Source organism: Pseudorca crassidens, chromosome 20 (assembly GCF_039906515.1).
Source record: "Pseudorca crassidens isolate mPseCra1 chromosome 20, mPseCra1.hap1, whole genome shotgun sequence".
Classification (NCBI taxonomy): domain Eukaryota; kingdom Metazoa; phylum Chordata; class Mammalia; order Artiodactyla; family Delphinidae; genus Pseudorca; species Pseudorca crassidens.
Window position 1 is genome coordinate 21107600 of NC_090315.1, and position 22604 is coordinate 21130203.

Genomic DNA, 22604 nt, shown 5'->3' on the forward strand with positions numbered 1-22604 from the left:
ATGCTCAATCACATCGACTTTGATGTGCATGACTGAATCCCTGAGGGTGGGATTGCAGACACAGATGAACAGGCCATCAAGAAGCTATCTGTGGAAGGAGACTTGTCCCAGAACTCAGACGAGTGCAGTGCATGTGTTACTGATTTGGGTCCTTTGTAAGGTCATCAAGCAGTTGTGAGTTTCCTGCAAGCAGGTGAGCCTGTCTGGCTCACAGTAGTACGGCCAATGCCTAGCACACACCTTAGACCTCATACATGATCACTGAACATTGAGTGAATAAAAGCTTCTCCCCAGATATGAGACAACTAGTCCACATAAAACACTGTTACTATGCTTTGCCTGACCATGAGGGGTCATGGTATCACATTCTGGAGTCAATGAACTCTTCCCTCTGGGGTTACAAACCTACTTTAGTAATTACAAAACCACAACAACAATCTCTAGATATCGCTCTATAAATATTGCTTAGATAGCCCTTGGATACAACAGTGTGTTCATTTTCTCTGGGGCACAAAATCCTGTGCCTCTCTGAGCTCTCAGCTTTCTTGTCTCTTGAATGGGTATGCTGGACTCAATAATCTCTAAGATTTCTTCCTGCACTAAGGTGCAATGAGTCTAAATGTAAAATGTTGCTGGTTGATGACCTGAACTGAAACATTAGTCTTGCTGCCCAACGTTTTCAGGGGAGACAAAAAATTTTAACTCTCTGGTATCATATAGTAGCATCCCTCCCCCCTCTCAAGAAGAGCAGACAATGAATGGAAGGCAGGGTGCAGGTCAGGCCATCGTCACTGCTGACAAGTGCCCTCCCACTGCCTCATCTGGCTCCTGGCTCCTGGCTCCGCCTGGCCGGACCTGAAGGCTCCCATTCCTTTCCTCAGGTTGGGAGGACCTAAGTGCTGGGGGAATAGGTCTTCTGAGAGGGAAATGATTCACACCCCAGCGGAGCAGGCTCCCAGCCACCTGCTCCCACCACCCTCTGGGCCCTGGGGGCACAGAGGCATGACCTGCAGGGGCTCAAGTCTCCCTGGGCGGATCTATTACATGCATTAAAATAATTTACGCTTGGCCCTATAAGGAGTTTAATTCGTCGTGCCATCATCTAGTCCAGAAGTGCTCCTCTTCATCGTGAATTATTTTTGAAGTATTTATGTGGACCTCACCGAAAATCGCCCCAGTCAGCAAACTGAGAAATGGAAAGACATTAAGAGGAGGCGTTGACCCCAGGGTCACAGGCATGAGTGTGGCCAGGGTCAACAGGGTGAGAGAGGGAGCTGGGGTGGCTGCAGCAGATGGTGACCAGGCTGTCGGGCTCTGTCCTCCCTGCCCACACCTTGGCATGGGCAGGGCACATGTATTTTTCATATGAGTGGCTGTGGTAATAACTGATGTGTGTAGCATTTCTGTTTGCAAATCACTTCCCCATGTTCTCATGTGTGGGCAGGGAGGACAGTAAGCCTGCACAGCACATGTTAGCAGCCTCTTTTACAGATGAGGAAACTGAGGCTCAGAGGGACAAAGGCATGGGCACAGTTTAGCAGATACAGACTTGGAACCAATTTCCTGATTACAGCTACCCACTTGGCAGCTGTGAGTCCTTTTGTAGAGCTTGGGATGCTGGTCTCAGATGAACCCAATGCACGGGGATATCAGACCAGTTTCATCAATGCAGTGGACTGCCTGCCCTTCCGCCCACCCACAGACACATACCCACACACTACAGGTAAGAAGGACCACAGCCGAGTTCTCAAGGACACTGCTGGTCTGACATTGAGTTTAGTCAATATTCTTCTTTGTTTGGGGGTCGCATTTCTGGAGACTGCTGAAAGAACTTCCTTTTTAAAAGCTAACAAGATTTCCACAACACTCCAGTGATTATTATCAAAGATAATTGGGCTGGGAATTTTATTTATTCAATAAATATTTATTTAAGGTCTTACTCTGTACCAGGTACTACTTGCACCACAGCTCTGACTGGTCCCTGAGCTCATGAAAGTTACAGTTCCAGCAAGGAAAGCAGGCCATAAGCATGTAAACCAAGGGGTAAACAAGGTACTTCTAGGGAGTAATTAATTACTGCCACAAGGAAGATAGAAATAAGATGATAGACTGTGGTGTGTACAGAGGCCAGGAACACATGGATCCAGTGGTGACAGAAAGCTTCTCTGAGTGACATCTGAGTAGAAACCTAAGAAAGGGAAGGTGCCCAGCTTGGAAAGGGCAAGAGGAAACAAGTGCAAAGGCCCTGGGGCAGGAACGGTTTTGGCAAGCCTGAAGTACAAAGAGCCATGTTGACTGGAGAGGGAGGGTATTGAGGGAGAGATGGAGGATGAAGTTAGAGAGGTTGGCAAAGTCAGACCATGTAGGGCCTCAAAGGCCAAGGTAACGAGTATGGATTTTATTCTAATGTAAGAGGAAGCCACTGGAGGGTTCTAAGCAGTGTAGTGACACGTGCTGATCTGTTGAATAAAAAGCTGATTGAGTTTCATGATTCCTCAAAACTTTAAACACAGAATTACCCACTGATCCAGCAGTTCCACTCTTAGATATATGCCCCAAATAATTGAAACCAGCTTCCCAAATACTTGTACACGAATGTTCATAGCAATACTATGTGATATAGCCAAGAAGTGAAAACAACCCAAATGTCCATCAATGGATGAATAGAAAAACAAAATGTGGTATAAACATACAATGCAAGATTATTCGGTCATAGAAAGGAATGACATACTGATACATGCTACCAAGTGGATGAACTTCGAAAACATTGTGCTAAGTGAAACATGTCAGACGCAAAAGGTCATATATTGTATCATTCCATTTATATGAAATATCCAGAACTGGTAAATCCATGGAGACTTTGCATATTGCTGGGGAGGGGGGGATAGAAAGTTACTGGTTAATGGGTGTGGGGTTTTCTTTCGGAGTAATAAAGATGTTTGGGAACCTATACAGCCAATGGTTGGGCAACATAGTGAATGTACTTACTAAATGCCACTGAATCATAGACTTTAAAACAGTTAATTTTATATAAGTGAATCTCACCTCAATAATATATACATATACTTAATTTTTAAAACAGAAGTTGATATTCTTGGGCACATGGATCCTTCCATGTCATTCCAGACCAATGCCCTGGACACCAAAGCCCTGCAGGGCCCCTTCTTTGAATGCCTCTGAAACCTGGGCCCTCACACACCTCACTGCTGCTTCCTCCAGTTCAGGGCCATCTTTTTGAATAAGGCCCTGTCGACCTGCTGGCAGCCAGTAAATCCTCTGGCCCAAAGAAAGGACCTTCTCTGACCACTTATCTAAAGGGACAACCCCCAACCCCCACCCCCACCCCACCCCCACCCCCCACCCCCTCCACCACCCCCCCGCTTTCCAACAAATCACTGAGGGGGCGGGGTGAGAAGCCGGGGCAGGGACCCTCCTTGCGTCTCCTCTGCTGGGTCCCCAGAACCTGGCACAAATGGTGACCCGCTCTTCCGAGCAACGCCCCCACTCCACCCTCCAGTGCTACTGGGCCCCAATTTCTGGTAACCAATGATTCTGAGGAGGAAATGGGCAGCAATTTGGGAGGAAAACAGAGTTCAGGTGTCAATAATTTAAAAGGTACGCGGCATTGATCCCTGTCCGCGGTAATAGCATGAGCAGCTGGCGCCGTGCAGGACCCGCGCGCCCTCCTTGGGATCCGATACCACAGCGAGCCCCGTTGGAGCTTTTGTCCACTTCCTCGCCAAAAGAGAAGCCCTGGGGACCGGGAGCTTGGAGCCCAAGCCTCGGGGCGGGGGGCCTTCTCCCCTCCGGCCAACGTTCCTTTGATCCCTCAGGGGCGAGGGGCTTAGTCAGAGGCCGGGTTGCGGGGTCCGCGCCGAAGAAACCAGCCCCCGACCCGCGGCGGCACGGAGACTCCGGGCGCTCCCACCTGGCGCCGCGCCCGCTCAGTGCCCGCCCGGCCCGGGCGCCCCTCTCCAGGCGCGCTGCCCAGTGACCTGCTCCATCAGTCCGCCAGGTCTCCCGGAGGAAGGAAAAAACATTGACAATGAAACCCTACCCAGCGGAGAGCTTCCACGTTGGGCTGGTTTTCTGTTTGGAGGTTCCCGATGCTCCCCCCAGCTTGGGCTGGAGAGAAGCACAGTTGAGTGCCGGTCCCGGTCTCTCAGGCTGCGCTCCCTGCAACCCGAGAGAAAGGCCCACCAAGCCGGGTGAAGCCCACCGGGACCCGCAGTTCCTTTTATTGATTTTCTGGAGATCTGGCAGCCAAAAGTAGAGGCGTGGTGCGCAGGGGAAAGAGGCCAGACATACCCAGACCGGGGATGTCTAAGTTGGGTGCGCTCCTTTGTTCAGGAGGTTTCCAAGCCATTCGAGTGAACCTGCCACCAAAAATCGCTTGTAAACGAAGAAGAAGGCAGGGACTGACACAAGGTATGAGGAGCAATTTGTGCGGGCTTCTGGTTTCGCTTTCTCAGTGTGCATCGTTTTTAAACAACGTGACTTCTAACCCTCAACTTTGCTATCGCTCTTTCTCCCACTGTCTGCCCTTTCTGGGAGAGGCAGTGAGGTTGACACACTTTCACAGCAGCCAACTTCCTGTCCGGCCCCATTTCTACTGAGAAACCCTCCCTCCACCTCTCCGGGGTGCAGGTAACTGGACTGATGGAGCCTCCTTCACGGCCTCTCCCAGCCAAACTTCTCATAACCCAATGCATAAATAATCACACGTTTTATAAATAGCCGTGGACAAGAGGCTGTAAAACAACGAAGATATATTTGTGCCTTTATGTCCTAGAAATATTTTCTAAAACGACTGTTTTATTTGGTGTGGGTTGAATGGGGGCGTGTGTATACATAACAATCCCCAAAGTTTCCCCCCCCCCCCCCCCCCCCCCCCGTCAGGTCAGACCAGCGCTATCCTTAGCAAATTGATAAGGTTCCATGGGCAAGCTTTATTCGTTCTGACACGAGCCTATGACACTTTATAAAAAGAAGTAATCCAGAACAATCTCTAGGTAATTAACACCTAGATAAACAAACATAAATTTCTATATTGCATTTATTTGGACTACCACTCAAATATGCGTGAACCATGCTTTTTTAATTAAAAGATAAATCCATGTGACACTTAGCCTCAAACTTAATTATTCAGCATAGTATAATAAAAAATAGAGCCCATTAAATGTGTCTTGCACTGTATTTCTGTATTAACAGCAAAACAGTTCGGTCTGGGATCATTTAAATTTTCCCCCTCCTCTGTGCTTGTGATTTCCCTGTTCACAAAAGCCCTTCCTCTCCCTCCCTCCCTCCCTCCCTCCATCTTTCTCTTTTCTCTTAACACCAACAGGTGATGAGATTAAAACTCTTCACAAGCCCCTACATGGAATGCTCAGCTGGGCAACATTTTTAATATTGCATTACACCATGAATTTTTTTCCTTCCCCATGGAAACATACTCTCTAGTTCTGTGGAACGGGACCAGCCCTTCTATCTTGAAAAGAAGATCACAATATTTAACATTAATTTCCTTGGGATTGTGCTTACAATACACCAGGTGAGGTTTTCATAATATACTGTTACAATACAAATGTTCAACAGAGAAGGGGAAGTGTGCAAACCCCAAACTACAAGAGACAGCAGGGTTATCATCTTTATAAAAGTTTCAGCACAAAATACTACCTTAACACAGTATCAGCAGCTCAGCAGTTTCCAGCTGCCAGGAAGAGAAATTCACATTTGAGGCATCCCCCACCTAGTTGAAGTAGAACTCAGCAAGGATATATAAACAATGACCACGTGCCAGACATTGTGTGGCGGGCTGTGCGCACCTTGTCAACTTTCACCCTTACAGCAAAGGTGATGTGGCAGAGAAGATTTGAACCCAAGTCTCGAGTTAGCAAAGCCCGTGCTCTGAGCCCCTTGGCTCCCCCGATTGGCCTCATACTGGCCTCCTGAGTTAAGGGCAGCAATAGCTTGGTTCCGCCGAGACATGTGCCTTTAGAGGGAGTGGCCTTGGACCCAGGTTGACCAACCGTTCAGGTTTGTCCAGGACTGCCCTGCTTTTAGCACTGGAAGTTCCACGTACTGGGAAACGCTTTAGTCCAGGGAAATCAGGATGTTCACCATCCTATGTACACTCCTCCAGCAAATAGTGCTGCTGCCACGGTGGCCAAACCCGTCGACAAAGGGATAGACTGGAGCCGTACGAAGACCTGGAATTGGGACCAGGAGACTCCCACCCACTCCTTCCCAGAAAACTGAGGTCCCTGGGTGTGATCTATGACTGATGGTTCTCTGGGATCCCGTAAATCTGTTGAAGAAGGCATTTGGGTCATGCTACATCGACTCCCATCTTGCTGACTTCTGAACAAGCCAGAAAGCCATGCATCTGCAGAATGCACTCCGTTTCAATGCTCAAGTGGGTTCCTAGCCGGTGTCAGTTTCAATAACAGTCCGTGGAACCTGGTGGTACCTAGCTTGCTGTCTGTGCAGCTTGTAACATAGTTATCTACTACTATCTCATTTAATCCCAGTAAGAGCCTGCTGTGGGCACCATTTTCCACTTCACAGATAAAGAAGCAGATCTGGGGAGGTGGAATGACCTGCTTGGATCCCACAGCTCAGAGAGGTCGAGACAGGCCTCCCAAGCCCCATTACACCCGCACGGCCTTTGCACATGCTTCTCCTCTAGCCGGCATGATCTCCTTCATATCTCAGTTCATTGTCACCTCTTAGGGAAGTCTTCTGTGACATGAAAAATCCATCTTATCCCTGAATCTCCTCTTCTAGATGTGTTATATTTATTTGTGTGATTATCAGATTGAAGTCTATTTTCTCCTTAGACAGTGATCTGTGGGCATGATCTCTGACTCACCTGTGTATCTCCAGCCCATAGCCTGATGCCTGGCACACAGTAGGTCCCCTGTAAACGTTCAGCAGACAAGTGAGTGGAATAACATCTAACACCAAGACCAACTCTTTTCCCCCAGCATCCCACTCTTTCCCCATCTGCCCACAAGACACTGAGAATGGCAAGAAAGTGGTTAAAATACTGATTTTTCAAATGAGAAAATTGGAAAACAAAAAGTTTAAGACATTTGTCCAGGATCATTTTATCTGAAGGGGGTGAGTGTGGAGGAATCATGACCACCTGACCTCCAGGGAGACTTTTCCAAAACACAAGGGGGTTTAGTGTACAGTATTTTGTGTATGTGAAATTAATCTCAAATTTATCCATAACTTATTACACCAGAGTGGTGACAATATCTAGCATTTGTAGAGTTCTTTATAAACCTACATATAATTTCCCCTACGTTATTGCATTTAACTTCATAACTTTACAGGTAACGATCAATGAACTCAGAACAGTTAAACTGTTCAAGATCAAGTAGCCAATAAGTAGTTCAGGGTTCAGATTTAAGTCAGGACACCTCAATCTTGTAATTCTTTACAACGGACTGATCTGCCAATTGTCTGTGACTATAGAAGAGCTCAAAATATTTTGATGGAAATACATGTTGAAGCTTCTTAAAAAGGCCTCCTTCCAGTTTTATTTTTATTTTGTAACAGCTTTATTGAGATATAATTCACATGCCATAAAATTCACCCTTTTAAAGTATACAACTCAGTGGTTTTTAATATATTCAGAGCTGGGCAACCAGCATCACTATCTAATTTTAGAGCGTCTGTATCTCTGGGAGAAGAGAACTCCTCCCCCTCAGCCATCAGTCACCCCCATCCTCCCCTCCCCACAACCCCAGCAACCACAGGACTGGCTTCTTTAGTGGCTGGCTTCATCAACCTAACGCAGTGTTTTCAAGGTTCATCCACGTTGCAGCCTGTGTCAGTGCTCCATCCCTTTCCACGGCAGAATAAGAGTCCATTCTTGACAAAACACTAATTTGAAAAGATACATGCCCCCTAATGTTCATAGCAGCACCATTTACAGTAGCCAAGACATGGAAACAACCTAAATGCCCATCGACAGAGGCATGGATAAAGAAGATGCGGTGTGAGGGCTTCCCTGGTGGCGCAGTGGTTGAGAGTCCGCCTGCTGATGCAGGGGACACGGGTTCATGCCCCGGTCCAGGAATATCCCACATGCCGCGGAGCGGCTGGGCCCGTGAGCCATGGCCGCTGAGACTGCGCGTCCGGAGCCTGTTGCTCCACAACGGGAGAGGCCACAACAGTGAGAGGCCCGCGTACCGTGGAAAAAAAAAAAAAAAAAAAGAAGATGCGGTGTGTATGCATATACAATGGAATATTACTCAGCCGTAAAAAGGAATGAAATAATGCCATTTGCAGCAACATGGACGGACCTAGAGATGATCATACAAAGTGAAGTAAGTCAGACAGAGGAAGACAAAGATCATATGATATCGCTTACGTGTGGCATCTAAAATATGACACAAACAAACCTATTTATGAAACAGAAACAGACTCACAGACATAGAGAACAGACTTATGGCTGCCAAGGGGGAGGGATGGATTGGGAGTTTGGGGTTAGCTGATTCAAATTATTACGTATAGGATGGATAAATAATAAGGTTCTACTGTTTAGCACAGGAAACTATACTTAATATCCTGTGATAAATCATAATGGAAAAGAAAAAAAAGTCCTTCTGTGGATAAACCACATTTTGATCATCTATTTATCACACAGTTTTTAAATACACATTTTGAACCAATATGTGAAATTCAGAGGCTTCCCCCAAAATCCAGGTGTCCAGTGTCTCTTACAAAGTCAGAAGCCCTGATGCCGCCTTCTTCGTGGTGATGAGCAGCAGTGCTGGGATCCCCCATGGCCCCCGAGACCGCCCCCCTCCCAATTTCTACTCTCCTCCTCTCGCCACTGAGGCATCCTGCCTGGCCCCTGGAGGCATTTGGGATCAGGATCCATCATGTATGCAGAGTTACAGCCCCTTAATCAACCTTCCTTCCCTGATGGGTTCATTTTCTGATGCTTCCCTAACTCCTCGTAACTCACCTTTGTTGTTTCTAACAAGGGACTCTCGGGACTGCCAAAGATTTCATTCAAGTCATCTGCTCCCTTCCAGGGACACCAACAGTCTGGCCTCCTCCTGAAAGAAACCCGGTGACTTACAAATTCCTGTATTGTGGCTGGATGCCTTTGTTTGCAACATTTCAGTGGGCCAGCCTATTCCAGAGCTGAAGCATGCACATGCAAGCTCGGTTTTGAAACCAGACCACCACCGACAACAAAAAAACAAGCCAAAAAGCAAAAGCTTCCCTGGTGGCGCAGTGGTTGAGAGTCCGCCTGCAGATGCAGGGGACACGGGTTTGTGCCCCGGTCCAGGAAGATCCCACATGCCGCGGAGCAGCTGGGCCCGTGAGCCATGGCCACGAAGCCTGTGCTCCGCAACCGGAGAGGCCACAACAGTGAGAGGCCCGCGTACCACACACACACACACACAAAAAGCAATCCTGTGCATCAAGTGTGGGGCACACACTCCAAACCTCCTCAGATCGGTGGCAGAGTTCTGTTTTTCAGCAGCCCAGATACCGTAGACTTTATTATTCTTTGTCCTTTCCTTTGCTTCTGGAGAAAGAATTCATATTGTCCTCTGATCATTCAGAGGGAAAAGACTTCCTTGCATTTAATGATATTTTTAAAACTTGCTACCAGTAAAGGGAAATAATAGATCCCAATGCCTTAAGTGTCTTGTATAATTGCTAGTATATGAGGAGCATTGGTATTTGCATAGGTATTACCTCACTAAAACCCATGTCTGCAAGCTTTCAAAGAAACATAGTTCACAAATGCACATGGGTGTGCATACACACACACACACACACACACACACACACAGATACACATGCTATTCGTACTGCACAGAGATACTCTTCAGCTTGAAAAAGCACCAGGTTATGGGAACCATCCACCCAGGATACTGCAGGGCTTTTTGTAAGAAGTGGGGTTTGACAAAGTCTTATCAAAATTTGAAAAAGCTGCAAAAATATGTTTCCCTCCTCCTAGTAAACATATGTGAATAGGAAAAGTTTTTTTTTCCCCCAGAGGTAGAGGTTTTATTGCGTAAAACACTGGATAAAACTGGACTGCTTCAAAGACATTTTATTCTAACAGCAGAAAGAAAACAGTCATTGCTGAAAAAACAACTTTTAATACTTTCTATACCAGAATAAAGTTCTGTCAACTGATGTATTATAATAATAAATAATGACCAAGAATAAACTTTAAATACAAAGTTTTCTACTTGTTACAAGCATAGCAACAAAATCCTCTACTCTATTGATCTCAGATTTCCTCCAAGATAGATTTTTTTTCTTTGTGTAGGAATGTAGACAGTATTATGACCAGCATCACAGACTACAGAAGTTACAGGGTAAAAACTTGACATGTTTAGGTATGAGAACCTGATGACATTCAGAAACTGACACTGCATCACTGCGGCTGTCACTTGTTTGTATTACAAGTTACAAATGTTCTGGAAAGAAGGCCTGTGTCAGGGGGGAAATAAGGACGGTAGCACTGGACAAAATGGAATCAACACACACGCCACAAAGAAGAGGGGATGTTCCCAGTGTCACAAACAGAATTATTGCCTGTCGCATCTGACGATGCTCAGAAGACACAAAAGGATACTGAAAGAGCGCCCAAAGTGCTAGAAATGGAACGTGGCTCTCGTTTTTTTCCACTTTTTTTTCCTCTTTTTTGCTCTTTTTACTTTTTTTTCTTCTTTTTTATATTTTTCTTTGCTAAGATACCAAAGGCAGGGCAAACACACAGAAAGCAAGCGACTGGCACAGTCACCAAACACAGTAGTGCATTTAAAATCCTAAAGCTTACTACAGTCGGAAAGTTTTCAATAACATTTCAGTCCTTTCTCTAGGATCATAGAAACAGTTGCATTAAGTTTATCAACTCGATTTAAGTAAGGCAGTGAGAACTATTCTAGAAAAACAAGAAAGCAGCTTGCTCTATGCCAGATGGGTCCACGTTGTACAGCGACCACGTTTACACTGAAACCCCGGGTGGATGTCACCCTCTCGACAGCATATGCAAACCGGATTCCTTATTAGCCTGAGATTCCTTCTGGTCTCAGGATAGCGAAGCATTTTATTTACATTGATTGCAGTTCAGTATTTTTGTAAACTGCTGTAGGCAGAGCTGAAGTTTTTAAGGCCCTGGGGTTTTATTCTGTGCTCCCAGCCTGCAAGGAGATATCTATCTTTTTTTTTTTTTTAAGTCTGAACGATTTTTTTAGAAGAAGTTAATACTTCAATACTTCTCCACCGTCACAAGCAACAGCACCAATTTCGTGTCACGCAAAGGAAGTATGTTAAGAGGCTGAACTTTGACACCACACTAGCAGATTCAGGAATAAACCATTAACTAGTCTTCGTAAATTGTTTTTTAAAAGAATGAGTTGTTTCATTATTGGCTCTCCAATCTCCCTCTGGGTGGTGCAGAACTTGATAAATTTGGAGTATCCAATCAGTAGAAAATCTAAAATCTACAAAAATATAGAACACATTTGTTTTACAAAAACAGACATTTTAACTTAAACAGTCTTCTTCATTAGTGATAGAGAGCAGGATGTTTAGATTCATATTTTAATACAAGCTATTTCATAAGAGCTTGCTGGAGAAGAAAATCTTGCTTCGTGTCTGTGAGACTTACAAAAACTAACACACGAAAAAAATCTGATAATAAGGACCAAAGCAGCCTTCTTTCAAGTAAAATTTTTAAAATCATAATAAAAACTATCTATTGTTACATAAACTTCCATTCCTCACCAGCACCTTCTGTGGATAGGGTGGGCTAGTTTTTCTAAGCATTTTTATATCATGTACCCCTAAAAATTTTTTTATTAGCAAGCTTCTTGTAAATTCCTCCAAAAAAAAAAAAAAAGAAGAAAAGAAAAGAAAAAAAGACAACCAAGAAAAAAGCATTTCCCTCCATACTGCAATTTGATCTAAAAAAAAGGAATTACTCATCAAACCTGCACTGGACATTTGTCTGCAGATACTTCCTGACCATTGATTCATTTGGCTGTGGGTGTTTTTAAAATGCACGTTGAAGATGGCAATCCTCTGCAGTGCCGGTCAGCCCTGGCGCTGGCTGCGGGCCGGCTAAGGTTTCTCTGAGAGTGCAGTTACAACACCACGTGAATTGATTTTCTCTGCAGTGACCGCTCCAGTCAGACTGGCACCGCGGCCGCCTCCCAACACATCCCATTAGGGTGCGAGGCAGATGACAGCAGCTGGTGTCAGATTATAGAGGTGTTTTCAACAATGAAAACACAGCCCCTCCATCTTCAAGGCAACACTAAATCATTTAGATGGTATCGTTTTTCAGTTAAGAGCATGATTTTTGAACAAAGACGACTCTGGCATTGGAAGGGCCCCCAGCTTTCTTGAGCTCGGAGGACACCAAGCATTTCTGAGATCCCTTTTCTCCCACCTGCATTGTTTGGAAGTACTTGTTGCCGGGTAACAGTTTAGCAGCCATTTTCAAGGGCTGGGGATTTTTTTTTAATATATATATAGCTATCTTTTTAAATTTTTTAAATGTTCTATACACTAGAGGGGAGGTTGTACATGATTTTTTCCCCTTGGAATGCAGTTAGCAAACTCTTTTACCAGATGCATAATCTGAAAACTGTGTAAAATAATACTGCAATATCCGGGTTGGTTGGCTCAGTTGCGCTCCTCCTGGGCCTTGCTGCCCTCCTCCGTTAGCTCCGCTGAGCTCCCCGCCTTGACAGCTGTGGGGTCTTCGAAATTCCCAGAAGCCTCCGAGTCGACTCTGGAGCGCTTGAACCTGCGGTCGGGATACTGGCTGTTGTCAAAAGGCATGCGATGGACGCAGAGGACGTGGGTCTTCAGATTTCCCTTCTGAGAGGCACTGTAGGGACAGTAGCGGCACTGGAAAGGCCTGTGACCTGTGGGCAGAAAGAGTGGCCAGTCAGCTCTGCCGTTTACCCCCCTTCCCGGCCCCCAGCGCTCAAAGGACCATGATCATGATTACCAATATTATCAATATCATCGGTGTTATTGCCTTGCAAAAATCAAATGGCAAAGAATGAAGATGCAGCCCATATAACTATTTGGATAAGTAATAAGTTACTTGGATAAATAATGTTACCAAATAATAATAACTTGGACAGGAATTTCCATCATGGCCAGAGTTTTTAATTCAGAGTTTCTAGGCAACAGAAGAGAAAGTTCCCAACACCTGGAAATTCTTTTATAAAAAGTTAGGTAGCAAATATTTTAGCCTTTGCAGGCCAAGGTCAAAGATATGATGTAGGTACTAATATAGCAAGAGAGGAAATAAATTTCCAAATTTTTGTTGATGAAATTCAAAACTTTATTTATGGATACTGAAATCTGAATTTTATATAATTTTCATATGTGATGAAATATTATTCTTGTTGGGTTTTTTTTTCAACCATTTAAAAATGTAAAAACCGTTCTTAGCTTGCAGACCATACGAAAACAGACAGGAGACGGATTTGAGCCTTGGACTGTACTTTGCTGACCCTAGCTCCACACAAAAAAGCCATAAATCCCGCCATCTGAGATTCTGACTCAGGTCTCCAAGCCAGTTCACTTTCTTATCCTCCCACTAACTCTTTTTATCTTAACTCTTAAGATAAGCAAATCAAGAGTGACCAGGGAGGGTGTTTGGGGTGGGATGAGAGAGGGATATTACCCAAGCCTTGTTCTTGGGTAGAGCGGAAGTGCCAAGCTGGAAGAATTTGGGAATCTCAGGATTTCAAGAGGAGGCAGCAGAAGGTATCAGAGAGGAACCTGGACATTAGGATAATCAAGGACAACCTAGTTTTAAAGAAATTTGATTTTGAATAGTGACGCTTGGACTCAAACTTTACTAGAAAGGCTATAAATCAGAACAGAAGATGGATTGTGTGAAATCCATCTGCTCCTTCAGGCTTGATTTCTCTGTCCGGATGCACAGCAGGCGTGTACACATTTCTGCCATCTTAAGGAACCAGTAAAGCATCTGGTTTGGGAAGTTATAATGGAACAGTTGTATTCTGCCTGATGCTGGGAAGCGGTAGATACGCCAATTCCTGGAAGCTGTTTTACCCAGCACCCAGAGAGGTCAAGACCCAGGGCTGGGTTTCATTTGCTCAGAAAAATAAACAAGTAAATAAATGGGCCCAACCGTTTACCCCAGAAAACATCTGAACAGCATATTCAGCACTTTTACTAGAATGGTGATAGCAGAAGTCCTGTGTATCTACTTAGCAAAACAGTTTTGTTCTTGAAGAACTGGAGGCCAACCAAACGTTTGGAGCTGAAACTCATTTTCTCACCAAATTGCACACAGTGCTAGATTCTTGCTTCTTTCTTAGTGGGCTCCAGGAATTAGCTCTCTCCTTCTTCCCTCCTAGACAATTGGCCCCTGGGCAAATCCATTCTACCTGTTGAACCTTTCTCCTTCCAAAACCCCCCTTCTGAGCTTAGTCCAGTGTACACCAACTCTTGCTAGACTATGAACATGGCAGCCTGCAAGAGGGCTTCCTGCTTCTAGCTTCCCCACTTCCTGCCCATCCTCCCCAGGGATACCACAGTGAGTACCTAAAGCAGAAGCTCAGCTGTGATTTCCTTGCCCAAATTTTGATGGCCACCTACCCCCTCACCTTCATAGCTCAGTCCCAGCACCTCTCAAGTCTCCTGGGAGCATCCCCCCTTTGCCCACTCCAAACCAAACGATTAGATGGTCTCTGCAAAAAGGCTTCATTCCACAGGGTCCCCATACCCTTGCTGTGCTACTCTCTCCCTGAAATACTTCTATTCTCTGCAGACCCAAACCCCATTCTTCTTTCAAGGCTCTGCCCAACTGGGACGCATGTTTTATGGGGCTGCTGTGTGTGTGTGTGTTGATCACCATGACTATCTATGTGTTCCTGAAGCAGGAGGCATAGCCATCTTAATATCACTGGTGCCAAGTCCACTACCTGGCACAGAGCAAGCAGGCATTAACTGTTTGTGGACTGTATTATTATCTTACTGCTTCACCTTGCCTTTTTTTTTAATACAAATTTTTGGATAGAGTTTTCTCTTGTTTCTGTTGTTGTACCTAACACAAGGCTGAAGTTGATCAACTTTCCCACTTGCAAAAGCCAATTTGCAAGTCCATGGAGGTAAGAACAAATGAAACCCAAGAAAAGCGCACTTGCTGTTGGACCTTCCACATAGCCTACCACAGCAAGAAGAGCACAGACAGTCAGCAGGAGGGGCCTGGACCACCATTGTCAAGTAAGAGAAGGATTCGTGAGCACCATTCACTTCTTACCTTCCCGCTACCCAACCCCACCCTTTGGGCTCGGTCGCCCCTCACACAGGTGACAGGGAAGACCCTGGGATGGTGCTGGAGGAGAACTGAGACTCTACCTCTAGTGGACTTAGCATATCTACGAAGAATATACATGGCCCTACTCTTCATCACGTTGGAGTTAGAGCGTAGACTGAAGGGAAGAATCGTGGTTCTGATCAGTGGCAGTAGGATAGGAAAAGCCGTGCCCATTCTCCCCACCATAATCATGAATCTAAGTCAGCGCTAAGCTGGGCCTCAGTGAGTTTCCAACAGATCCCAAGACTCAACCACCTAACTCATGAAGTCGTCATCCCTATGGACATGAAGCTATGCCCAGGGCTCAGCGAGGGAGGATTTGAGGTTCTCTGAAAGGGCAGCTCTTGAGCAGGAGAAAGGAGGGCCCAAATATGTAGCTGGAGGCATAGGAACCAACTGAGGGTCATTCAGAGAACCTGAGGAGCAGAGCTGAGACTTCTCTCAGGAGGCTTAAGAAATGTTCTTAAAGTTTTGTCCAAATCTTCTCAGAAATGGATTATATTTTCTGGGTTCCCCCCAAGGGCAGCCCTGTGGCAGCTCACAGAGGAGGGGTGACCACTATCCTAACCACCATGGCTCAGAAAAAGCTGGGGCTAACTTGTCAATTTATTTATTTCATGGCAATAAGTGACTGATGGAGAAAATCATGGTGGTCTGACAAGCCTTTGGAGTTAAGGACTCCAAACAATAAATAAAAATAAATAAAGAGAGTCAAACTCTTGGTACCATGATCCAAAGTGGCTAGCAGAGCCATGAAGCAAAATTACCAAACCAAGGTATTATTTAACAAATTTACCTCAGGTCACCAGGATTCACACTGGTTCCTCCATTCTTCCATTGCTTTTTTTTCCCATCTATGAAAGCTGTTTATTGTATTTTCTATTATTATTACTGAATAATACATTTCTGTGTGAATCTATGCTACAACCTGTGCTACAACCTGCCAATTGTGTCACCGTGGGACGCACATGCTTCTTAGCAAACCAAACAGAGAACCTCAAGTATCGCATTTATTCACAATAAGAGCTTTTTCGAATTGGCCAACTTGACATAAAAGCACTTAGTATATTTTTCCCACCGATTGATTTTAAAATATTAATCATGATTTTATCCTATGGTTATATCTGAATCTCTGTTTCTTGGTAGAGTCAAAGACGCACAGTAATTCTGGCATATTTGGATACTTCAGTGGTCAAACCATTAGTACTGAAGTAGTGTTTATTTTAACTTAGGTGAGCTGGAGAGCTATATGTAAAGGTATAATGTTATGCATGTGTACATTTGTAGAAAGAAATCTATGCAATACTGGAATCATCGTAAATCCTGATTTTGCAATATACCTTGTAAGTAGAAGCTCTGTAGATAACGGTAGCACCTGAAGATCCCAAAGGCCTACGTCCCACAGGTTTTCACATACATTTTTGTATGTTTAACCTCACATTTGAGCTTTACGGCAGTTTTGTAAAGGATATCAACCCCATCGCACAGAGAAGTAACTTAAGATATAGCAAACTTGGATGGTTTGACTTTAAAACAAATTTCCAATGTATATAACATACTCAGATGTCCTAATTCTCCAATCCTTATGAGAACCATGATTACAATGTGTTTTTGTAGGACACACACACACACACACACACCCTCCCTTGTGAGGGGTTAGTTGAAAGTTTCCCATGAGACTGATGTAGAAGAAAATTATCTGAAGAAATGAGAGGTCCATCCTGAGGGAGGTGATTGTGAGGGGCTGAGACGAGTCCAGAAGAAAGCATTGTGTTCTCTCAAGAATCAAATGTAAGTGAAAGGTTGATCCTTCGGTGATGAGAACATTTACTCCCAAACAGAAAGCTGTTGGTATGCAAAGCACTTTTGGAAACTTGATACATTTCCCAGTCCAGCTAAATCTGGATGAAAAGTTTCATATTTCTCTATACCATTCATCCATTCGAAGTCCCTGGTATTGGCACAAACACAGTGATATGTTAGGTTTTGGTCAAAGAACATAAGCAAGGACTTCAGAACAAACCCCAAAGCTGAGAGCTCCACTAAATATTCTACTGTGATTTTCTGATATGTGTGACAGAACAAGGGACCCACCTGAAGGCAGAGACAGAGGGAGAGTCTGTGGAAATCTGCACTGACCTTTCTTACCTTCTTGCTGCAGTGGATGTGGGGCTCTGAGGAAATCAGATCTCCAGGTGGAGGCAGGTCAACTGTCCCCTGAAGAGAAGCCCTCAGGGTGACAAACTCTACAAACTTCCATCCATCACATTTTAATGAGAGGAAAGACCAGCCTGTGCTGCCTGTGCCCACCTTGGTAAACTGGAGATGGAGGTGGCCATTCACTTGGGTCTATAGGTGGCGATGAAGATGCTACTGTCCATCAGTTTCTAAGAAGTAGCAAAGGCTATAAGACAGAGTTGAGTCTAACAGATTTTCTTGGTGATTGAATTTAAGAGAATAAGTGTACTCACCCCTGCCAGCTCCCCATTTGAGGAGAGCATCAAAACACTGGCCTCTCTCAAGTTCAACCCCACAAAGAAGCACTGCCCTCCAGGGTGTCCTTTGGCCCCTCTGAACACAGGAGATCCTTTCCTGCACACGCCTGACCACAGAGAGCTCTCTCAGTTTTGCATCTTTGCTTTCAGGTGTCCTCCTGCCCTGCAGTAGCAGTATGAGTCCGACCAGGAGCTTGGGTTCAAAGCTTAGCTTTCCCTCTCTGTGAGGTTGGGAGGCTACTAACACCCAAGCTTCAGTTTCCCCTCTGTCTGACCTTGAGTGAGCACTTGATCTCTCAAGGCTTCAGTTTCCACACCTTGGAAATGGGGGGATAATCTAATACTGACACCATAAGCCTGCTGTGAGGATCAGATGAGACGGTGTGTCGAATTTGTAAATGACAAAGAGCTATAGGAATGTCAGCAGTCTGTCATTGCTATGGTTGCTGATTTCATTGCTGTCATCCTGTTCCTTATCTAAGCCTGGTCAAGGGAGGCTATGTTTTGTTCTTCATCAAAAGCACTGATTCGACCAGCATTTCGTGTGTCACTGTTCCACACTAGCCTGCCTGTTCCAGGTGGTCTTGTCCCAGGTGGTCTTGGGTTAAAGCCAGAGATATTGTCTCTCCTCCAGGCACCTGCCTTTGGAGGGGGCTTGGGGAACTGGAAGACCTCCAGAGTCCAAAGAAACAAGTTGTTAGCAGGGGCATTTCCCTTGGACGAAGTTCAGCAAACGTGGGCTGGGCTGGGCTGGGTCACAGGCGCATGCGGGAAGGACCTCGCACCTAGAGGGTCCTCTTCTGGTACAAGGCTGGCATTTTGAGGGAATGCAGTGTGGGAGATGGTAGAGGTGACTGGGGGCTCCGAGAGCTCAGCTGAGAGGAACGTGAGCCCCTGCACGCCCTTCCACCCTCTTCACCCTCAAAGCCCTGAGTTTGCTGCCTCTGGCCACAGGGACCTCTCTGCTCTCCAGAGGCTTTATATACTTTATACCCTTTCTCACCACAGGACCTTGGCCCAATCCTGTCCCATTCCCTCCACGCGAATGCTCCCTCACCTACTCCATCGAATTACTGTAATCCCGTCCTTCAGCGCAGCTGCCTCAGCCTCACGAAGGCCTCCCCTCTGTGGGTCCCCTCAGACCCACTGAGGTTCATCATAGCAAACTCTTCTCTTCCACAGTAGAGCATCCAACAAGAGTAGCTCAACAAATAAACAATTATGTTGTCTTCCCCAAGACCGACTCTCGGCTCCACGGCTCAGGGACTGTGGGGTTTTGTTTTGGGTTTGTTTTTTGGTTTTTCTGATTACTGCTGTTTTTCACCACCTAGTACAGAGTTTGGGATGTCAAAGATATCCATCAACTATTTTTCAAGCAAAACTGTACGTGAATGGAGGGATGGATGGATGAAGGAAAGAGGGAGGTAGCCAAGAGAAGGGAAGAAGAGAGGAATGCTACCCCAGACAGAGGATGAGCCTGACCCTAGAACAGGAAGGCTGGGTGGGTGCTGGGGCATGGAAGCAGGTCAGTACGGTGGAGGTGGAGCTCGGCGAGAGCTGGGCAGGGGAAAGGGCCACAGGACCCCCTGGGGAGCTTGGACCTCATTCCGTGGGAGAAGGGAAGGGAAAGAGCCTTTCCAGCTCTGCAGCGAGGCTTCTGCCCCGAATAGCCCCCATCCCCGTCTGCAGCCAGGGCCTCGGGCCCTGACGGTGCGGCTAGATGTGCAGTCCCCCCCACCAGCCCACTTTCCACCCCTCTCTGTCTCTCACTTTGAGGCCATCAACATTTCCCATCACTGCCACGCGAAAAGTAAGTACATCATACGTTAATTTGTATTGTCACTGCGCCGTAGAGCCGTGGTAAAGAGCGCATTCATTTTTAATCCACTATGAATAATATATAAATATGTATACGGTGTGGAGGGTCAGGAGGAGAAGGAGAAAGCAAGTCGTACATTGTTTATAACAAAAGTGGGAAAACGAGACATTTTTCTTACTTGCTATGATGGAAATATCTTCTCCTTCCCTGTACCTAAGGGGGAGAGGAAAATGCCTGACCTTGGGGGACCATCCATTAATTACAGCTCCACACTTGTGCGCATCTGGGTTTGGGGAAGAGCAGGAGCTGTGTCCACAAGGCTTCCAGACTTTCCATGCTGATGGTTTCTGCTCAGGTGAGGGATGGTGGAGAGGAGATGGGGAGAGGGGTAAGTGACCAACCTCTGCTGCTTAGTCCAGGGTGGTGAGAAAACAGTCTGACACCCACTCATGAGAGCACATTTATAGGAATTGCCTCAATGGTCCTCATGACCACCAGTGGGGATATACGGTGGAGAAACGTCTCCCCATTTTACAGATAAGAAAACTAAGATTAAAAAATTGTCCAAAGTCAGGTAGACACAGCTAGCCAGTTCCTGATCAGGAATTCAACCTTAGGGTTTTCTCAGAACAGACTCTCATCTCACCGTTCCCTCCTGTCACTCCTTGCAAACCACCTGTGGGAAGATTCTCTACAAAGAGCTTTCTTTGATCAGACCCAAGGATGCTGCAGGAGGGAATCCATGAACTTCCTGGAGGAGTGTGTGCTATGATGTGTGGTACTGTACACATGTCACATGCCACACCCCTTATGGACACAAGCACCACTGTGGCATCCAGATGCACGTCAAAGACTGGTATTGAGCCCATGGCTGGCACCAAGCCACAGGGCTTTGTAAGTTCTCTGTCAAAGCTCGCATCACACATCTCCTGGACCCTAGCCCACTTCCATGAGCACACATTGAGCACCTGCTGCATGCACTGCCCTGAGCAGAGTGCTGTTGGAATGATGCAGTACTTTTAGCACCGAGAGGGTGGGAAGGGCATCTATTCCACATGCCTGACACAGGCCCACCCAATACATTTGAATGGCTGCCCACACATCTTAAGACTGCCTTTAGGGGTTGCAACCTACTGGACACACAAGTGGAGACAGGAAGGGGCCAATCGTTCATGAGGGAAGGACATCCAAGCTTCGAGCAAGACTCGTTTCCCGTTGAAAGATGACTCAAAATGGGGCGTTATGAAAGGACCCCCAAGAGAGAAAGAACATTCTTGAGGAAAGACACATGTGCTGTTTGCCAGAGGGTCCATACATTGTGACAGAGGCACAGCTCTGGATGTTGGAACAAGGGCATCCTAGCGTGGAGAGGACCAATCCCCAGAATCATGGTTCACGCTCCGTGGTCAACGCAAGGAAGAGGGTCCAGAAGAGGGTCATGTATGTAAGTGGTGGAGAGTAGGGTCCCTGGCCCAGGTAAACAGTGACAGGGACAATCTCCTTGTGTCCTCACACTGCCAAGCCATCTCTCAGACCAGGGCAAGCCTTTCAGATCAGTCACACTGGGGCCTTTCATTGTTCATAACTGGAAAAAGACAACAGTGGGTAAATGAAGAGGAACATTGCTGCTATGGCTTCTAGATCACACTTACGTAAGTGTGTGGCCACACTTACGTAAATAACGGGTGGGTGTAAACCCCTAAGAAGGCTGGAAAGCATGAGAGAGTCCAGGCTGGCCGAGGAAGAATCTTGGTGACCGGCAGCATTATGGGTGCTTTCTGGGGCCTGCAGCAGCCCACAGCTGACCCACCTGTGACACCCCCATTTTCCTTTCTGCAATATCCTCTTTGGAGCACAGGATTATGGAGTATTTCTAAGCTACCACAGAAGGGTCTCTCGCAGCCATGTTCTGTGGCATTGTTTTCTAGATGGGTCCTGGTAATGACCTGGAGAGAAGCAGCCCTCAGAGGCAACTCGCATGTACAGGGCTGTGAGGCTTGGGAAGTACCAACAAGACTCCTTAATAACAGCCTTCCCCCTATTGCACCCCAACCAGAGCCCTTTGGATTCCTTGAAACTAAGGACATTTGCAAACTGCATGCTGGTAGGTTAGAAAATGGCTCCACCTATAGGGCCAACTGGGTAAGTTGGAAACTCGGCGCCCCCCCAGAGGTGGACCCCGCCCCACAGGCCTGGGATGAATCCAGGCTGGGTGGTACCAGTGGGCTGGCCAGCCAGTCAGGCCTCTCGGGCAGTGCCTGGTTTCCACTTGGCCCTCACCTGCTGTTCCCTCTGAGTGTCTGCTGCTCTGAACCTGAAGCTGCAAACTAGGAGGGTCCCTGCCCAGGACCCCGGCCATCCTTCAAGCCTCAACAGTCTCGGCAGGACAATGAGATGGGTAAAAATATACACAAACATGCATTGAACTGATAGTAAGAGTCTTTTCTCAGTATCACACATTACATATATATATATATATATATATATATATACACATATACATATACATATATATATATATATAAATTTCCCTAATTCTAAATAGGCAAGAACGGTTCTCATCAGGTACATAATTCATGTTTTCAGTTTTCAAAAAAATATTCATCCATCTAATCTAAGATGCTAAAACACTTTGGAATAGCCTTAGTATAAATAATTTTAGGTTTTAAATTTCCTGTGATTTGGGTTTAAATTTAAAACACTATCGAAAAATATATTTTAGTATTTTTAAAGCCAATTTCGATCCATATGGTAATAGATTGGAGACATCAGTGTGAACTTGTGTTTAGCTTAATACATACTGTAGAGATGTGAGTACATGCAAGGGTTAATATACACACATATATTTCCTTCTTCTGTCCGCCGAGAGGGCCCAGAAGCCATGATATCCCAGGGGCAGCAAGCACACTTAGCCCAGAGCTTGATTTCT

The 22604-nt window shown here is 45.8% G+C and overlaps 1 protein-coding gene across 4 annotated transcripts in view; it reads right to left on the reverse strand.

Moving 5' to 3' along the window:
- Window positions 1–10072: 10072 nt before the first annotated feature.
- ZNF536 (zinc finger protein 536) overlaps window positions 10073–22604 on the reverse strand; it is a 418725-nt gene continuing 406193 nt past the window's right edge. For all 4 annotated transcript variants that reach the window (XM_067717883.1, XM_067717885.1, XM_067717882.1 and 1 more), the window contains one exon: window positions 10073–12923. In XM_067717883.1, coding sequence (XP_067573984.1) covers window positions 12679–12923 — 245 coding nt within the window. In that variant the 3' untranslated portion in view covers window positions 10073–12678. The remainder of the gene's footprint in view (window positions 12924–22604) is intronic.